At 37.1% G+C, this 13,237-nt stretch overlaps 1 protein-coding gene across 5 annotated transcripts in view; it reads left to right on the forward strand.

The window, feature by feature from the left end:
* SMAP1 (small ArfGAP 1) overlaps window positions 1-13,237 on the forward strand; it is a 205,276-nt gene that overhangs the window by 111,191 nt on the left and 80,848 nt on the right. For 4 of the 5 annotated variants that reach the window (XM_064287895.1, XM_064287900.1, XM_003404401.4 and 1 more), the window contains 2 exons: window positions 7,206-7,286; window positions 12,519-12,599. In XM_064287895.1, the coding sequence (XP_064143965.1) occupies window positions 7,206-7,286; window positions 12,519-12,599 (162 nt within the window). The remainder of the gene's footprint in view (window positions 1-7,205; window positions 7,287-12,518; window positions 12,600-13,237) is intronic. The other variant, XM_023544453.2, reaches the window with a different exon arrangement.

Here is a 13,237-nt window from a genome sequence, read left to right on the forward strand (position 1 = left end):
GCAAAGAGGAAATGGGCTACGTGTTACTAATGCAGGAAGAATATTTCAGATTGAAGGAGCATTTCCTTTCATCAGGGCCAAAGTGAGATGAGGAGGAGGGAGAGTTGAGGTGTATTTTTTGGTGTTTGGGTGATTGGTGAGTAGGTTACAAGGCTCTTCTGTCTAGTGAGTGTGAAAGAGGGTTAGCAGAGGCGGACAGATTAGAGAGAGAATAAATGTATAAGGAGATAAGTCCTGAAAGTCAAATAGGAATTATGTGGAGGACTTGAATGCCAGTCTGCTGAGCATTTTGCACCTTTTTGAGTAAGATGATGGTTATTCTGTTGGGTTTCTTTTGCTGTTTAACACATTATTATGAATTTGGTAGGTTAAAGTCACACATAGCTATCATCTCATAGTTTCTGTAGGTTGTCTGGGTATAGGGTTAGCTGGGTCCTCTGCTAGGCTGAAATAAAGGAGTTAAATCTCATCGGAGTCTCAAGGTCCTCCTCCAGGCTTATGGGCTGTTCTTCCTAGCTGTTGGATGGGTACCGTTCTCAGTTCCTAGAGATCAGTCTCGGGTCCTTGCCACACAGCCCTCTCCTCTCACAACATGGAAACTTACTTTAAGGCTGGCAGCATTATTTCTCTAATACTTTGATACTCTTCTTTGAGAAAGAGTCCAGCCCCCTTTGAGGGCTTACCTAATTAGGCCAGGCCCACCCAGAATAATCTCCCTTTAGATTAATTCATCTGTCATTTGAATTGGGATCTTATAATTACATTTACAAAACTCCTTCACCTTCGTTATATAGCAACTTAAGGGAGTGGAATCTATCATATTGACAGCTTTGCCCACACTCAAGGGAAAGGCATCTGTCCTCCCACCTCCCCCTTACCCAGTAGTGAATCATAACTGGAAGCACAGTGATAAAGTGAGTTTCTAGGAGCTACAGCAGGTCTTGAGTAAATAAGGCTGAACTGTAGATAAAGTTGAGCTGCCACATTATTTGCTGTTTTCCTGCATTGGCTCCCTTCCCCAAGCCCCACTCATATATTTTATTTTCACATTATTTCACATCAAAAATGAAAAAATCTACTAGGACAGTAAAATATATAGATAACTTTAATCCATATTTAATTATGACTTCTCAATTTCCTCAACTCTGTCTTGGGAGAATAGCTGATAATCTTTGGGAGTTGATGACTTAATAATGATTGCTCACTTATGCTAGTTCCAATTTATCTTTTTTTCTAAATAGCTTTATTGAGATACAATTCAAATATACAGTTCACCCACTTGAAGTGTCTCATTCAATGGTTTTCATTATATGCGCAGATTTCTATTTGTTTAAATTTTATGGCCTAGCATATGGTCTATCCTGGAAAATGCTCATGTGCACTTCAGAAGAATGTATGTGTATTCTGTTGTTAGCTGGAATGTTCTCTAGATGTCTGCTGTATTCCACTTTATCTCGTATGTTTCTTGCCTCCTTTGCTACTTCTCATCTCTCAGAATTAACCACTTGAACTCAGTTGGAGTACATATTCAAGCTTGTGGCACACAACAGTTTTAATTTAATTATCCAGTGTGAATTTCAGATGCAATCTTTTTTTGATCATTTGCCATATAACTGAGTAGAAGCTTTAAAAGCAGTAACATTTTCATGTGTTTTTTCTTATATACTAAACTGATGTTTAGTACACCAAAAGTAAAATCAATTATTTCACCTTAAAAATTTTGTAGGTACAATGTTTCTGTATTATATTACAATAAAATGAGGTGGCACTGGAAGTTTTCTTAAGCTCTGTTAAAATTAACTGATGATTGTACAATTGGTTATTTAATACATGTGAGCAGTAGTTTCAAGTCATTTTAACTCCGTTGCAATGAGTTTTAGATGTCTTTCAAGGTAGGAATGAGAAACTTTAGATTAATGGTTAGGTGGTGAGTTAGGATTAGTATAAAATAGCATAGTTTCTGGTCGGTTTTCTTTGTTGCTATTTTGGATTACAACTTCAGTTTCCTCTTTTGTAGAATAGAGATGATCATAGTATCTATCTACATTTCATAATTGTTGTAAGAATTAAGTAAGTTAAAGCGTGCTGTATTCTTAGTAGAGTGCCTAGCATGTAATCAGTGCTTAAAAAATGTTATTGTGATGATGGTTACATTGTGAAGGGAAAGAGAGTGGTGATGGCAAATAACTCTAAGCAGGTGGGTAATTAAGAAAAATAAATAGCCAAACCTGACTATAAGATTTTAGATCATTAGCAAAATTTTGTTTTGAATTCTGTTTGATTAATCCCTCCACATTCTCATCAGAATTACAACCTGCAAGATGACTTGATGTGGTGTCTTAGTCATCTAATGCGGCTGTAACAGAAATACCACAATTGGATGGCTTTAACAAAGAGAAATTTATTTTCTCACTGTCTAGTAGGCTTCAAGTACAAATTCAGGGCGTCAGCTCCAGGGGAAGGCTTTCTCTCTCTGTCAGTTCTGGAGGAAGGTCCTTGTCATCAGTCTTTCCTGGGCCTGGGAGCATCTCAGCACAAGAACCTCAGGTCCAAAGGATGGGCTCTGCTCCTGGCACTGCTTCCTTGGTGATATGAGGCTCCCAATATCTGCTAGCTGCCCTTTCCTTTTACCTCTTGTAAGATAAAAGGTGGTGCAGGCCACCCCAGGGAAACCCCTTTTACATTGGATCAGGGAGGTGACCTGAGCAAGAGTGTTACATCCCACTCTAATTCTCTTTAACCACAGACAGAGATTATCATTTATAACATTGGAAAATCACAAAATGGAGGACAGCCACACATGGCCTAACCAAGTTGACACATATTTTGGGGGGATACAATTCAATCCATTACATGTGGCAATTGAAAGACACATTTTGAAAGTTTTCCAGAATTCTATGCATTTCTTTCTGACTTAGCCAAAGATTTGAAGTTAACATATTAAGATTTAGGTCTCTTCTATATATTTGGTGGCTGTGGTTCTTGGTTAAATTTATCAAAGCCTTTTAACCTCCTAATGATGAGTTTTTGCATAAGCTGGATGATGAATAAGAAAGACTGAAGAAGAATCGATGCCTTCAAATTATAATGTTGGCAAAGAATACTGAATATACCATGGACTGCCAGAAAAACAAACAAACCTGTCTTGGAAGAAGTAGAGCCAGAATGCTCCTTAGAAGCGAGGATGGCGAGACTTCATCTCACATACTTTGGACATTTATCAGGAGGGATGAGTTCCTGGAGAAGGACATCATGCTTGGTAAAGTAGAGGATCAGTGAAAAAGAGGAAGACCCTCAATGAGATGGATTGACGTGGTGCCTGCAAGCATAGTAATGATTGTGAGGATGGTGCAGGACCAGACAGTGTTTCATTCTGTCATTTATAGGCTTGCTGTGAGTCCAGAGCGACTCGACGGCACCTAACGACAACAGCAATGATGAGTTTTATTGATGGTGTCTTTTGTATGATTTATTTAATAGTTCAGTAACCTTCGTGGTGTAGTGGTTAAGTGCTATGGTTGCTAACGAAAAGGCTGGCAGTTTGAATCCATCAGGTACTCTTGGAAACTCTATGGGGCAGTTCTTTTCCATCCCATAGGGTTGCCATGAGTCAGAATCGACTCAGTGGCAATGGGTTTGGTTTAGGTACGTTTTCAGCTTTTATACACAAGACATGCCATGGAATGTCAGTGACATCAAAAATCTTATTTTTAAAATTATTTCTAGATTCTAAAAAACTTGAGCTTCATGATAGTTTGAAAGCTCATGGAATAGTGTTTTATTCATATCCTCCTCACACCATTGGTGAGGGAAGGTGTCCTACCCTAGGGTTCTGGGAATGGCCAAACACATGGCATCTGACACTGGGCAGATGAGATTGGCACCACATTGTTAGTCCCATATACTCACGACTCAGGGGAGTATACTGCATACCATCCAAGATCACATGGAATTTACACTGGGGAGCAGAGTGAACCAACAGAGGCTGTGGAGGCAAGCTTTGTAGTAACAAGAGAGTAAGGTGTACCCTGATTCCTTTGGGAGAATGTGATTGACTTATTTGAATAATTTTGAGAACTGGCAGGGAGGTGAAACCTGTTAGGGTGAGGACCAGGTTGGGTGCAGGTGGTCTGGCTGATAGGGGACCTAGCTGGGTGGGGAGCCTTTCCTGCTGGCTGGGGAGCACATCTGGTAAGAGGAGAGGAGCTCAGAGTTAGGCTTTCAGGGCCCTATGAGGCTCAAAGATACCAAGGTAGCACATGGAACTTTAGGCCTTAAAATACAGATGGCCATTTCAGAACGCCTGTGAAAAAAATCTCCCCTTAGAGAACCTATCTAAGAATATCTGAAGTAGATTTGAGGCAGTCTGTTGCTAGCAGTTAACCCATAATGTACTTTTCTTTGATCATGTATTTTTTTCAGTGTTTTAGAGCACCAAATTTAATCTTCATAGCATTATTCTGTTTTAAAAAAGGGTGGCAGTAGCAAAGATTGAAAAAAATTTATTAAGAAAATAATGTACTCTGTGTAATCTTTGAAAAGACAGAAGAATGTTTCTCGCTGTGGCTGACTGGCAAGAGCAGGCAGGAGAGTCAGAACCAGAAGGAGTTGAGTGTGGCTGGTGATTTCCTATGAGAGTGCTTAGTGGAGGTGGAAAGAAGTAGATGGTTTTAAGAGATTTAGAAAGAGGACTCAAGAGTACCTTGTTTTCCTTGCCTCCGGGGCTTCCTTCTTTTTCTTTTCCTCTGTCCTTTTTTTTTTTTTAAACTCATCTTCTGCGTCTGTGTTCTGTAGCATCTCACACTTCCAGCTCTCTTTCTTCGTTCCTTGCTCACATATGTATCTTACTCTGCTTATTTACTGTATAAAATCAACTTTATTAAGGTATAATTTACAAAGCATAAAATGTAGACATTTTAAGGTACAGTCCTACTCTGTCCTATAGGGTTGCTATGAGTTGGAATCGACTGGGCGGCAACAGGTAATGGCTAATAAAGGAGCACTGGTGGTGCAGTAATTAAGCACATGGCCGCTAACTGAAAGGTTGATGGTTAAAACCCACAAGCCTCTCTGCAGGAGAAAGATGTGGCAGTCTGCCTCCCAAAGGTTACAGCCTGGAAACCCTATGGGGCGTTACTGCTGTATGGTGTAGGGTCGCTATGAGTCTGAAACGACTCGAGGACGGCAGATTTAATGGCTAATGATGTTGAACATCTTCTTATGTGCTTGTTGGCCATTTGAACATTCTCTTCTATGAAATGTCTGTTCAGGTCCTTTGCCCATTTTTTAATTGGTTTGATAGACTTTTTGTTTTTCAGTTTTAAGAGTTCTTTGTGTATTCTGGATGTTAAACCCTTACTGGGTAAATGGTTGCCAAGTATTTTCTCCCATTCTGTAGGTTGCTTCTTCACTTTGTTGATAAAGTTCTTTGATGCACAAAAGTTTTTAATTTGATGAAGTCTAATTTATATTGTCTTTTGTTGCTCATGCGTTTGGTGTCAAATCTAAGAATCCATTGTCAAAAACAAGATGTTGAAGCTTTTTCCCTATATTTTCTTCTAAGAATTTTATGATTTTAGTTCTCATGTTAAAGCTATTTTTTTTGCATTAAAATTTTTTAAAGTGACTTGTTGAATAGAGTTTTATATTCCTGCTTCTGAATTTTAAAAGTGGCTATGTCAGCTTATCATTTTTTCAAAAGGAGAACAAATACTTCTATAATAAATTATCTTTTTTAACCCTTGTTGCCATTCCCCGTTATATATTGTTATGTTCAGTATTTACATTTTGGGCAAAGAAAATGTTATGATACAAGTTATCATCTTTTTAAGTGATTTTGTTATGTGCTTTTTCTATATGAAGTGGTAATTAAGGATCCTATTTTATAGGGCTGCTATGAGTCGAAATTGACTCGATGGCAACAGGTTTGGTTTTTTGGTTTTAGCAAGTAAATAATAGGACAAACCATCTTTGAAGTAAGGCTTTAAGGGACAGTTTTAACTTTTTTTAAGGAAAGATCTAGATTTCTTTGTATATTTTCTTCTAAGCATAATTTCTATTAAAAACAAACAAACCTGTTGCCATCAAATCGATTGCGACTCATAGCAACACTGTATAGTTATTAAACGGCCAGCTTACGTAGTTAAAACAGAGCTAACTGATACTTGGTTGTGATTACAAAATTAATACCGTAACTAATAATAAACAGACTGAATGAGAATTTGTCGTCTCTCAATGTCGTTTTAACAGTACATAATGACCTATCTCTAATAGCAGCTTTTATTTTTAAAAATTCCTCATAGGCACTGTTGATTTGATGGGGCAATATAGAGATGTCAGTTTTATGGCTCCAAAGATCTATTACACATTTTGTAAACGTATTTCAGTTATATTTTGGCAGTAAAGAGAGCAGGAAGATATGCTTCCATTAAAGTGATCGACTACGCATATAGAAATGGGTTATGCAGATGTGTGAAAAAGCTTTTAGATGAAACCCATTTTGTAAATGTAAATTGCATCTGCTGCATGTATAACTGTCTTATACTGCTTTGGGGGTAATTCAGCAAGTACAGCACTGGAAATGGTAGGCTTGTGTGCTGATCTTTAAGAAGAAAGTGTATAAATTGCTTTATAATAAGTCTGTCTGCTGCTCAGCTGTTATTTTACATTCATCCACTTTTTTTCTCTCCTAGCGCTTTTCTGTTTTCTTACATAGTTGATTAAAAATTTTAATTAACTCTTTTACTATTGCCAACTGTTTCATTTCTGATTCTTAAAACAGTTATTTGTAAGTAAGAACAAACTCTTTTGTCCTCTTGGTGTTTGGGATAATGTGTCTTTATGCCTTGAGGCATTAGTGTTCCAGTAGTAACACTGGCTAAAAGTAAGCAATGAGAGAAGCTTGCTCATTTTTCAGGTACTTTTCGTATGAACCTTGAGTACATTTTATATTTTATATCCTAATGAAATCTGTCTTAAATCGATACATTTAATAAATCCTTTTGTTTTATAAATTTCGCATGAAATTTGAAAAACAGTACTTCTGTCTTGATGCCTTTGTTAACATGATTCTAAGCACGTCTGTATCTCAGAAATACACCGATTTTTGTTTATTCATGTGCTTATCAGTTTTGATTACATCCTTTTTGTGTTTTTTTTTTTTTTTTCTTTTTTCCTCTCCTGTCTTTTTCATCTCCTTTCTACAGATTTCTTCCTCTGATGCTCCTCTTCAGCCTTTGGTATCCTCTCCTTCTCTGCAAGCTGCTGTTGAGAAAAACAAATTGGAGGTATGGTAGTGTTTTAGCCAGCTGCATTATTCCTTTTGTGATGTGCCGTAACTTGGTAGCACTATAGTACTTACTTATATTTTGAATGGCCCCCTGTATTAAATATGTTAAATGCGTTTTCTAGAGTATTTTCCTATGCCACAGATAGGATTAGAGACTTTAATCTATATTTAATTTTAGAATGACTGACTTTTTGCTATAATAGGTATATCTCAATAGTTAAAAAGCAATTAGTTTTTTTTGTTGTTTTCATTACTACCTTATATTTAAAGAAATTTTTATTTCTGTGATTCTATAATTAGAAGCATTTGAAGAAAATTAATTTTTTTTAATACCCATCATACAGGTAAAATATATGTAGCATGGAGTCATGAGTTCCTCATAATCAAATGATAATTGTTTGAATATGCTTGGGGTGGGATCCTTAAAGTGCATAATATTACCATTATGTATTTTTAAAGTTATACCTACAAATATTTGAGGGTTTTAATTTCCTTGGACTCTGTGGCTTTTTTTTTTGTTGTTGTTACACTGAACGTAAAGAGGCATTCTTTTAACTAACATTTTTTCGATGCCTACTCTTGATAAACGGTGTGCTAGGTTAGGTTCTCATGGTACTCTGATCTTTCAGCAGCTTTTGATTCTATAGGTGGGACTCATCTGTGGATCAAACTGCCTGGTCTGAGTTTAGATAGGTCCCGTACTATTCATGTTACTTTAACGCCTGTGTCATAATAACCACTGCCAGAATCAGAGCTAATGACACTCACATTCGGCCAACTGAATTCCAGTGTTAAAGGGCATCAGATCATGCTCTCCCTTTATTAAAAATAGCTAAGTAATTTGTTTTATTTTTAGTGATTTAATATATGCTCAGCAGTCCTAGTGATTAGGGAGACAAGCTTCTTCCCCAGTCTCATGACACTGACTTCCTTGAGAAATAACAGTTCTGAAAGGTTACGGGGCAGTTCATCCCTAGCATATTAGTGAGAATGTTCAATTACTTTGCTTTCCTCACCAAACCTTATTAATGATATTTAGAAAACATTTTATGATACATAAATGATTTTTACACATCACATATATCTTTTTCTCTTATAAAGTGGGGGTTAATATTACCTACCTCATGAATTTGTTTTAAAGACTAAATGAGTCAAAACAGTGCCTGCACATAGTAAGAGTTCCATAAATACTAGCTGCTGTTGTAAGGAAGAACAATAGTGAAGTTCCCTTGGAGGCACAGTGAATTGATAGTCTGGACTGTACAGCCCCTCAGACCTGCTACTGACTAGTTATGTTGCTTTGGTTTCTCCTTTCCTAAGATGCTGTTTCCTGATGTATAAAAGGACAGTAACAACATTTATTTCAGAGAGTTGTTGTAAGGATTAAATTAGACAATAAGGTGTTTGGTGATTATCACAGTGCCTGGCTCATAAGAAGTACTTAATAAGTGGTAGCTGTGTTTTGGAAATGAAAGCTTTGATTTGGGAAATGGTTGAGTCACAGTAGGTAATGCCGTTGAGTGGATTCCAACTCATAGCCACCTTATAAGACACAGTAGGACTGCCCCATAGGGCTTCCAAGGAGCAGCTAGTGGATTTGAACTGCTGACCTTTTGGTAAGCAGCTATAGCTCGTAACCACTGCACCACCACGGCTCCAGGTAATGTCTAGTTATCCTTAAAAGGTTACAGCTTCCTTATGTCCGGTATGAAGTCCAAGGACTCTCAGTCAAGCTCATATCCAGGCACTTGAACAGATTTAAAAATCTGTTTTGAGAAATATACCCAACTTTGAAATATACCCAACTGTTAGATTATGTTAGTGTTCTTAATGTTCAAAGCAAAATGCCAGTTTTGACACATGGTCATCTGGTAGCAAAAGCATATAGATTGCTCTTCAGTTTTTTAGCACTTCAAACATTCAGAAAGTTCGGCTTTGTGTTGACTTTTATTCTGTTCCTGAAAAGCATTATCGAAACACATGGTTTTAGAGAACTTAGTTTAAGGGAGCCTTGGATATAAACTCTGTCTGAGTTCTGGAAGTTCGTGTATCCTCCTGTTACCACAAAACAATATAATGACAGAGTTAGCTTAGTTAGCCCTCTTACAAAAGCTTTCACTGACTTGTGAATTACTCTTACACTCATTGCTTTTTATTAAGGGTTATTAAAAGAAAAGGATAATGAGAGAAATACTTTAAAATTTTTTCTGCTTTTTTTTTTGGCTTTAAAGAACAAAGATTTATTTTCTCACAAGTTAAGAGGCTAGAAATCCAAATTCAGGGTACCAGATATAGGGGAAGGCTCTCTCTCTCTCTGCCAGGTCTGGGGGAAGATCCTTGTCTCAGCTTCTGAAGCCCTGGCGTTCCTTGGTTCCTTGGCAATCTTCTCATGACATGGCGTCTATCTTCCTCCCTTTGTGCTTGCTTGTCTCTCTGTCTATGCTGCTCCTTATAACAGTATCTGGTCACTTTCCTACCTATAGAAAACATTACTGGCAGAGGCAGGGCCAAGATGGCAGAGTAGTCTGATGCTTCCAGTGGTCCCTCCCACAACAAAGACCAAAACTTACTCTGTTGGTTCCACATCTTCATCTTGTGGTTGGTCTGTACACTATGAGGCTTTTTTTGTTCAGGCTTTCCAAGCAGCTGTCCGTGGTGATTGGTTTTTGCCTGTTCTGCCTTCTTGTTTTCTCTTCCCTCTTCTTTCTCCTAAAAGTCTAAATTACCCTTCTAGCTGGACAACTTCCACAAAACAGGCTTCTTTCCAGCCAGCATCCCACCTGTAACCAAGCCCATTCCCTCCTCAGGAGCCCATTTCTAACCACTCTTTTTCTGCTATTCTTAAAATTGCCGTTGAAGATATTGTTTATTCATGCCTTATATTAATAAAGATCTTTGCTATGAAATCCTTTTAGAACTTGGAATCGGGACTAAGGTCTGTCTTTCCTCTTTTTTGTACCAGACAACAAATAAAATTATAGTGTCTTATGTATGGGTAGTGCTTTACAATTTAAATTTACAATTTTGTTTTACAATTTGCGGAGTTCTTTTTTTTTCTTTGAGGTTTTTAGTCCCTTTTATGTTTTGTTTTTAATACAGAAATGCACATAAAACATATGTCTAGTTTAATGACAGATTATAAACACCATCTCACCAGTGTTGAAATTGAACATTGTCAGCACGTCAGACGCTCCCTGTAGGACTTACCCTATTTATAAATAGTCCCATCCCTTAACCAACATCCTGACATTTATCGTCAACACTTCTTTACTTTTCTTCATAGTTTTACACTAATATACACATTCCTAAACTGCATGGTTTATCTATTTTTGAACTTTATGTGAATGGTTTTGCAAAGCCTTTTGGCCTATTAATTATAGGTATTATCTTTCCTGAGCCCTGATGGCACAGTAGTGAAGAGCTGTGGCTGCTAACCAGAAGTTTGGCAGCTGAAATCCATTAGCTGCTCCTTGGAAACCCTATGGTGCAGTTCTGCTCAGACGTACAGGGTCACTGTGAGTTGGTATCAACTGGACGGCAAACGGCAACAGGATTTTTTTTTTTTTTTAATTGTTTGTCTTAGTTATCTAATGCGGCTATAACAGAAATACCACAGTTGGATGGCTTTAACAAAGAGAAATTTATTCTCTCACTGTCTAGTGGGCTTCAAGTCCAAATTAGGGCATCAGCTCTAGGGGAAGGCTTTTTTTCTCTGTCAGTTCTGGAGGAAGGTCCTTGTCATCAGTCTTTCCTGGGTCTGGGAGCATCTCAGCACAAGAGCCTCAGGTCCAAAGGACGGGCTCTGCTCCTGGCACTGCTTTCTTGGTGGTATGAGGTTCTCAATCTCTGCTAGCTTCCCTTTCTTTTTATCTCTTGAGAGATAAAAGGTGGTGCAGACAACACCCCCTTTTACTTTGGGTGGGATTGTAACACCCTTATCAGGTCACATGCCTGATCCAAAGTAAAAGGAAAACTCCTTTTACTTTGGATCAGGCATGTGACCTGATAAGGGTGTTACAATCCCACCCTAATCCTCTTTAACATAAAATTACCATCACAAAACGGAGGACAACCACAGAGTACTGGGAATCAGGGCCTAACCAAGGGGATACACACATTTTTTGGCGGGGGGGGGGCGGGGGGGGACATAATTCAGTCAATGAGGTTGTTGCTGGTTTGGTTTACAAGCAACAAAAATTCTACTCAGAGAGCGGTTTTGTCCAATACTGTCTTAAAAGCACAGGTGCAAACACAACCTTTAGGTATTTTGACTATGTTCTGTGGCTTTATCATGTTGCCTTTTCTAGGCTGATCAGTTTATCTTCTGTTTGCAACCAAGAAATGAAGGACTAGGTCAGTGCTCAGTTGCAGTAGTCATCCAGTTCTAGATTTCTAGTCCCCTCTTCCTTCTAAATGGCTTATGAATATTCTTTGTCCCCTCTTTATTTCATTTTTCTTTTTTTTGTGACATTTTTGTGGCCATTTAAAGTCAAGTTTTTAGTATTAGTATATCCTGTTTCTTCTTTTGGGAAGTAGGCAGGGTGAAAATTGTGAACATCATAATACCATTGTAGTTTATCTTGACTGCCATGGCTTATAAATATACTAGTTAACTGGTTCTGGTCCCCAAGAACTATTTTCAACATTTTTTTTTTTTCCTGAGAAAGTTATTGTATTTGCCCTTTTTTAGTCAAAAAGCTATGAAATGGACTGAAAAAGTATTTGGTGATCCTTAAAATTTAAAAGTGACTTTATACTTCTTCCCTTATATTTACCTTTTATAATCTCTTTTTCATCCATGTGATAAGGAATTTTGTTCCATCAGTTACTTTATTTTCCTTCTTATTTAAAATTCAACTTTATGATTGTTTTTAGAAGTTTTAACCTTATGTAAGGATATAGTGAGAATTTATTGAACAGAGGTCTTACTTGTTTAGGACAAACACAAAACAAACCCTAAATATACAAGAAGTTCTAAATTGTTTTACTTTGTCTTAATCTTTTTTTTTTTTTTTAAAAGAACTGATATTCTTTATTGTGTCATCAATATATAACATCAATGAAAGTATTAATTTGCTGTTTAGTTTTATATTTCAGTATCACCTGGATATTGTCATCATTGAATATTTCTCTCTCAAATGATGATTCAAACTAATAAAATAAAAAATGTGTTAAAAGTTGACCTTTTAAAAAAGTAAGCTTACTATCAAAATTTTGGACTATGTTTTAGAAAGAAAAGGAAAAAAAAAAGGAAGAGAAAAAGAGAGAAAAGGAACCAGAAAAGCCTGCAAAACCTCTTACAACTGAAAAGGTAAAATTCCTTTATTTTTTTAAACCTATAAAGATTCCCATCTTATTTGTATACTTATGTGTGAATGACTTTCCAGGTATTCACGATATTCAAATAATCATTCAACAAGCATTGAGTGAATATCATGTGCTAAGCTTGTCTTTCTAGCTATCCTGTATGATTTGTAATCAGTTATTTTTATGTGCTTATGGATCATGTGACGTTTTTCTAGGGCAGGCACTCTCCTGTTAATGACATAGAGGGGATGTTTTTAGTTCCCGTATATTTAATCTCATCAGGGAGATAAGTCATGTCAAAAGGTACCTCTTATAAGGTAACTCACTGGGACAAAATAAGAGTGGTGCAATTAAACTTAAGTGGAAGTTTAGAGAATGAAGAGAACATACCTGGAAGGGACCTTGAGAAAAGACTCCATACTAAAGATTAGCATTTGAATTAGGTCTTGAAGTATAGGTAGGATTAAGGTGGAGGCAGGAATGCATCAGTTGGAGAGAACAACTTGAGGACAGGCATGGGAACTGGGAAAAGACAAAGCATGTTTAGAAAAATATTAAGTAGTGCAGTTTGAAGAAAGGTATATGTCTATGTATAGAAAATAGTGAAAAATAAAATGAGAATGGTAGAGCTCAAATTCTAGA

Source organism: Loxodonta africana, chromosome 1 (assembly GCF_030014295.1).
Source record: "Loxodonta africana isolate mLoxAfr1 chromosome 1, mLoxAfr1.hap2, whole genome shotgun sequence".
Taxonomy (NCBI): Eukaryota; Metazoa; Chordata; class Mammalia; order Proboscidea; family Elephantidae; genus Loxodonta; species Loxodonta africana.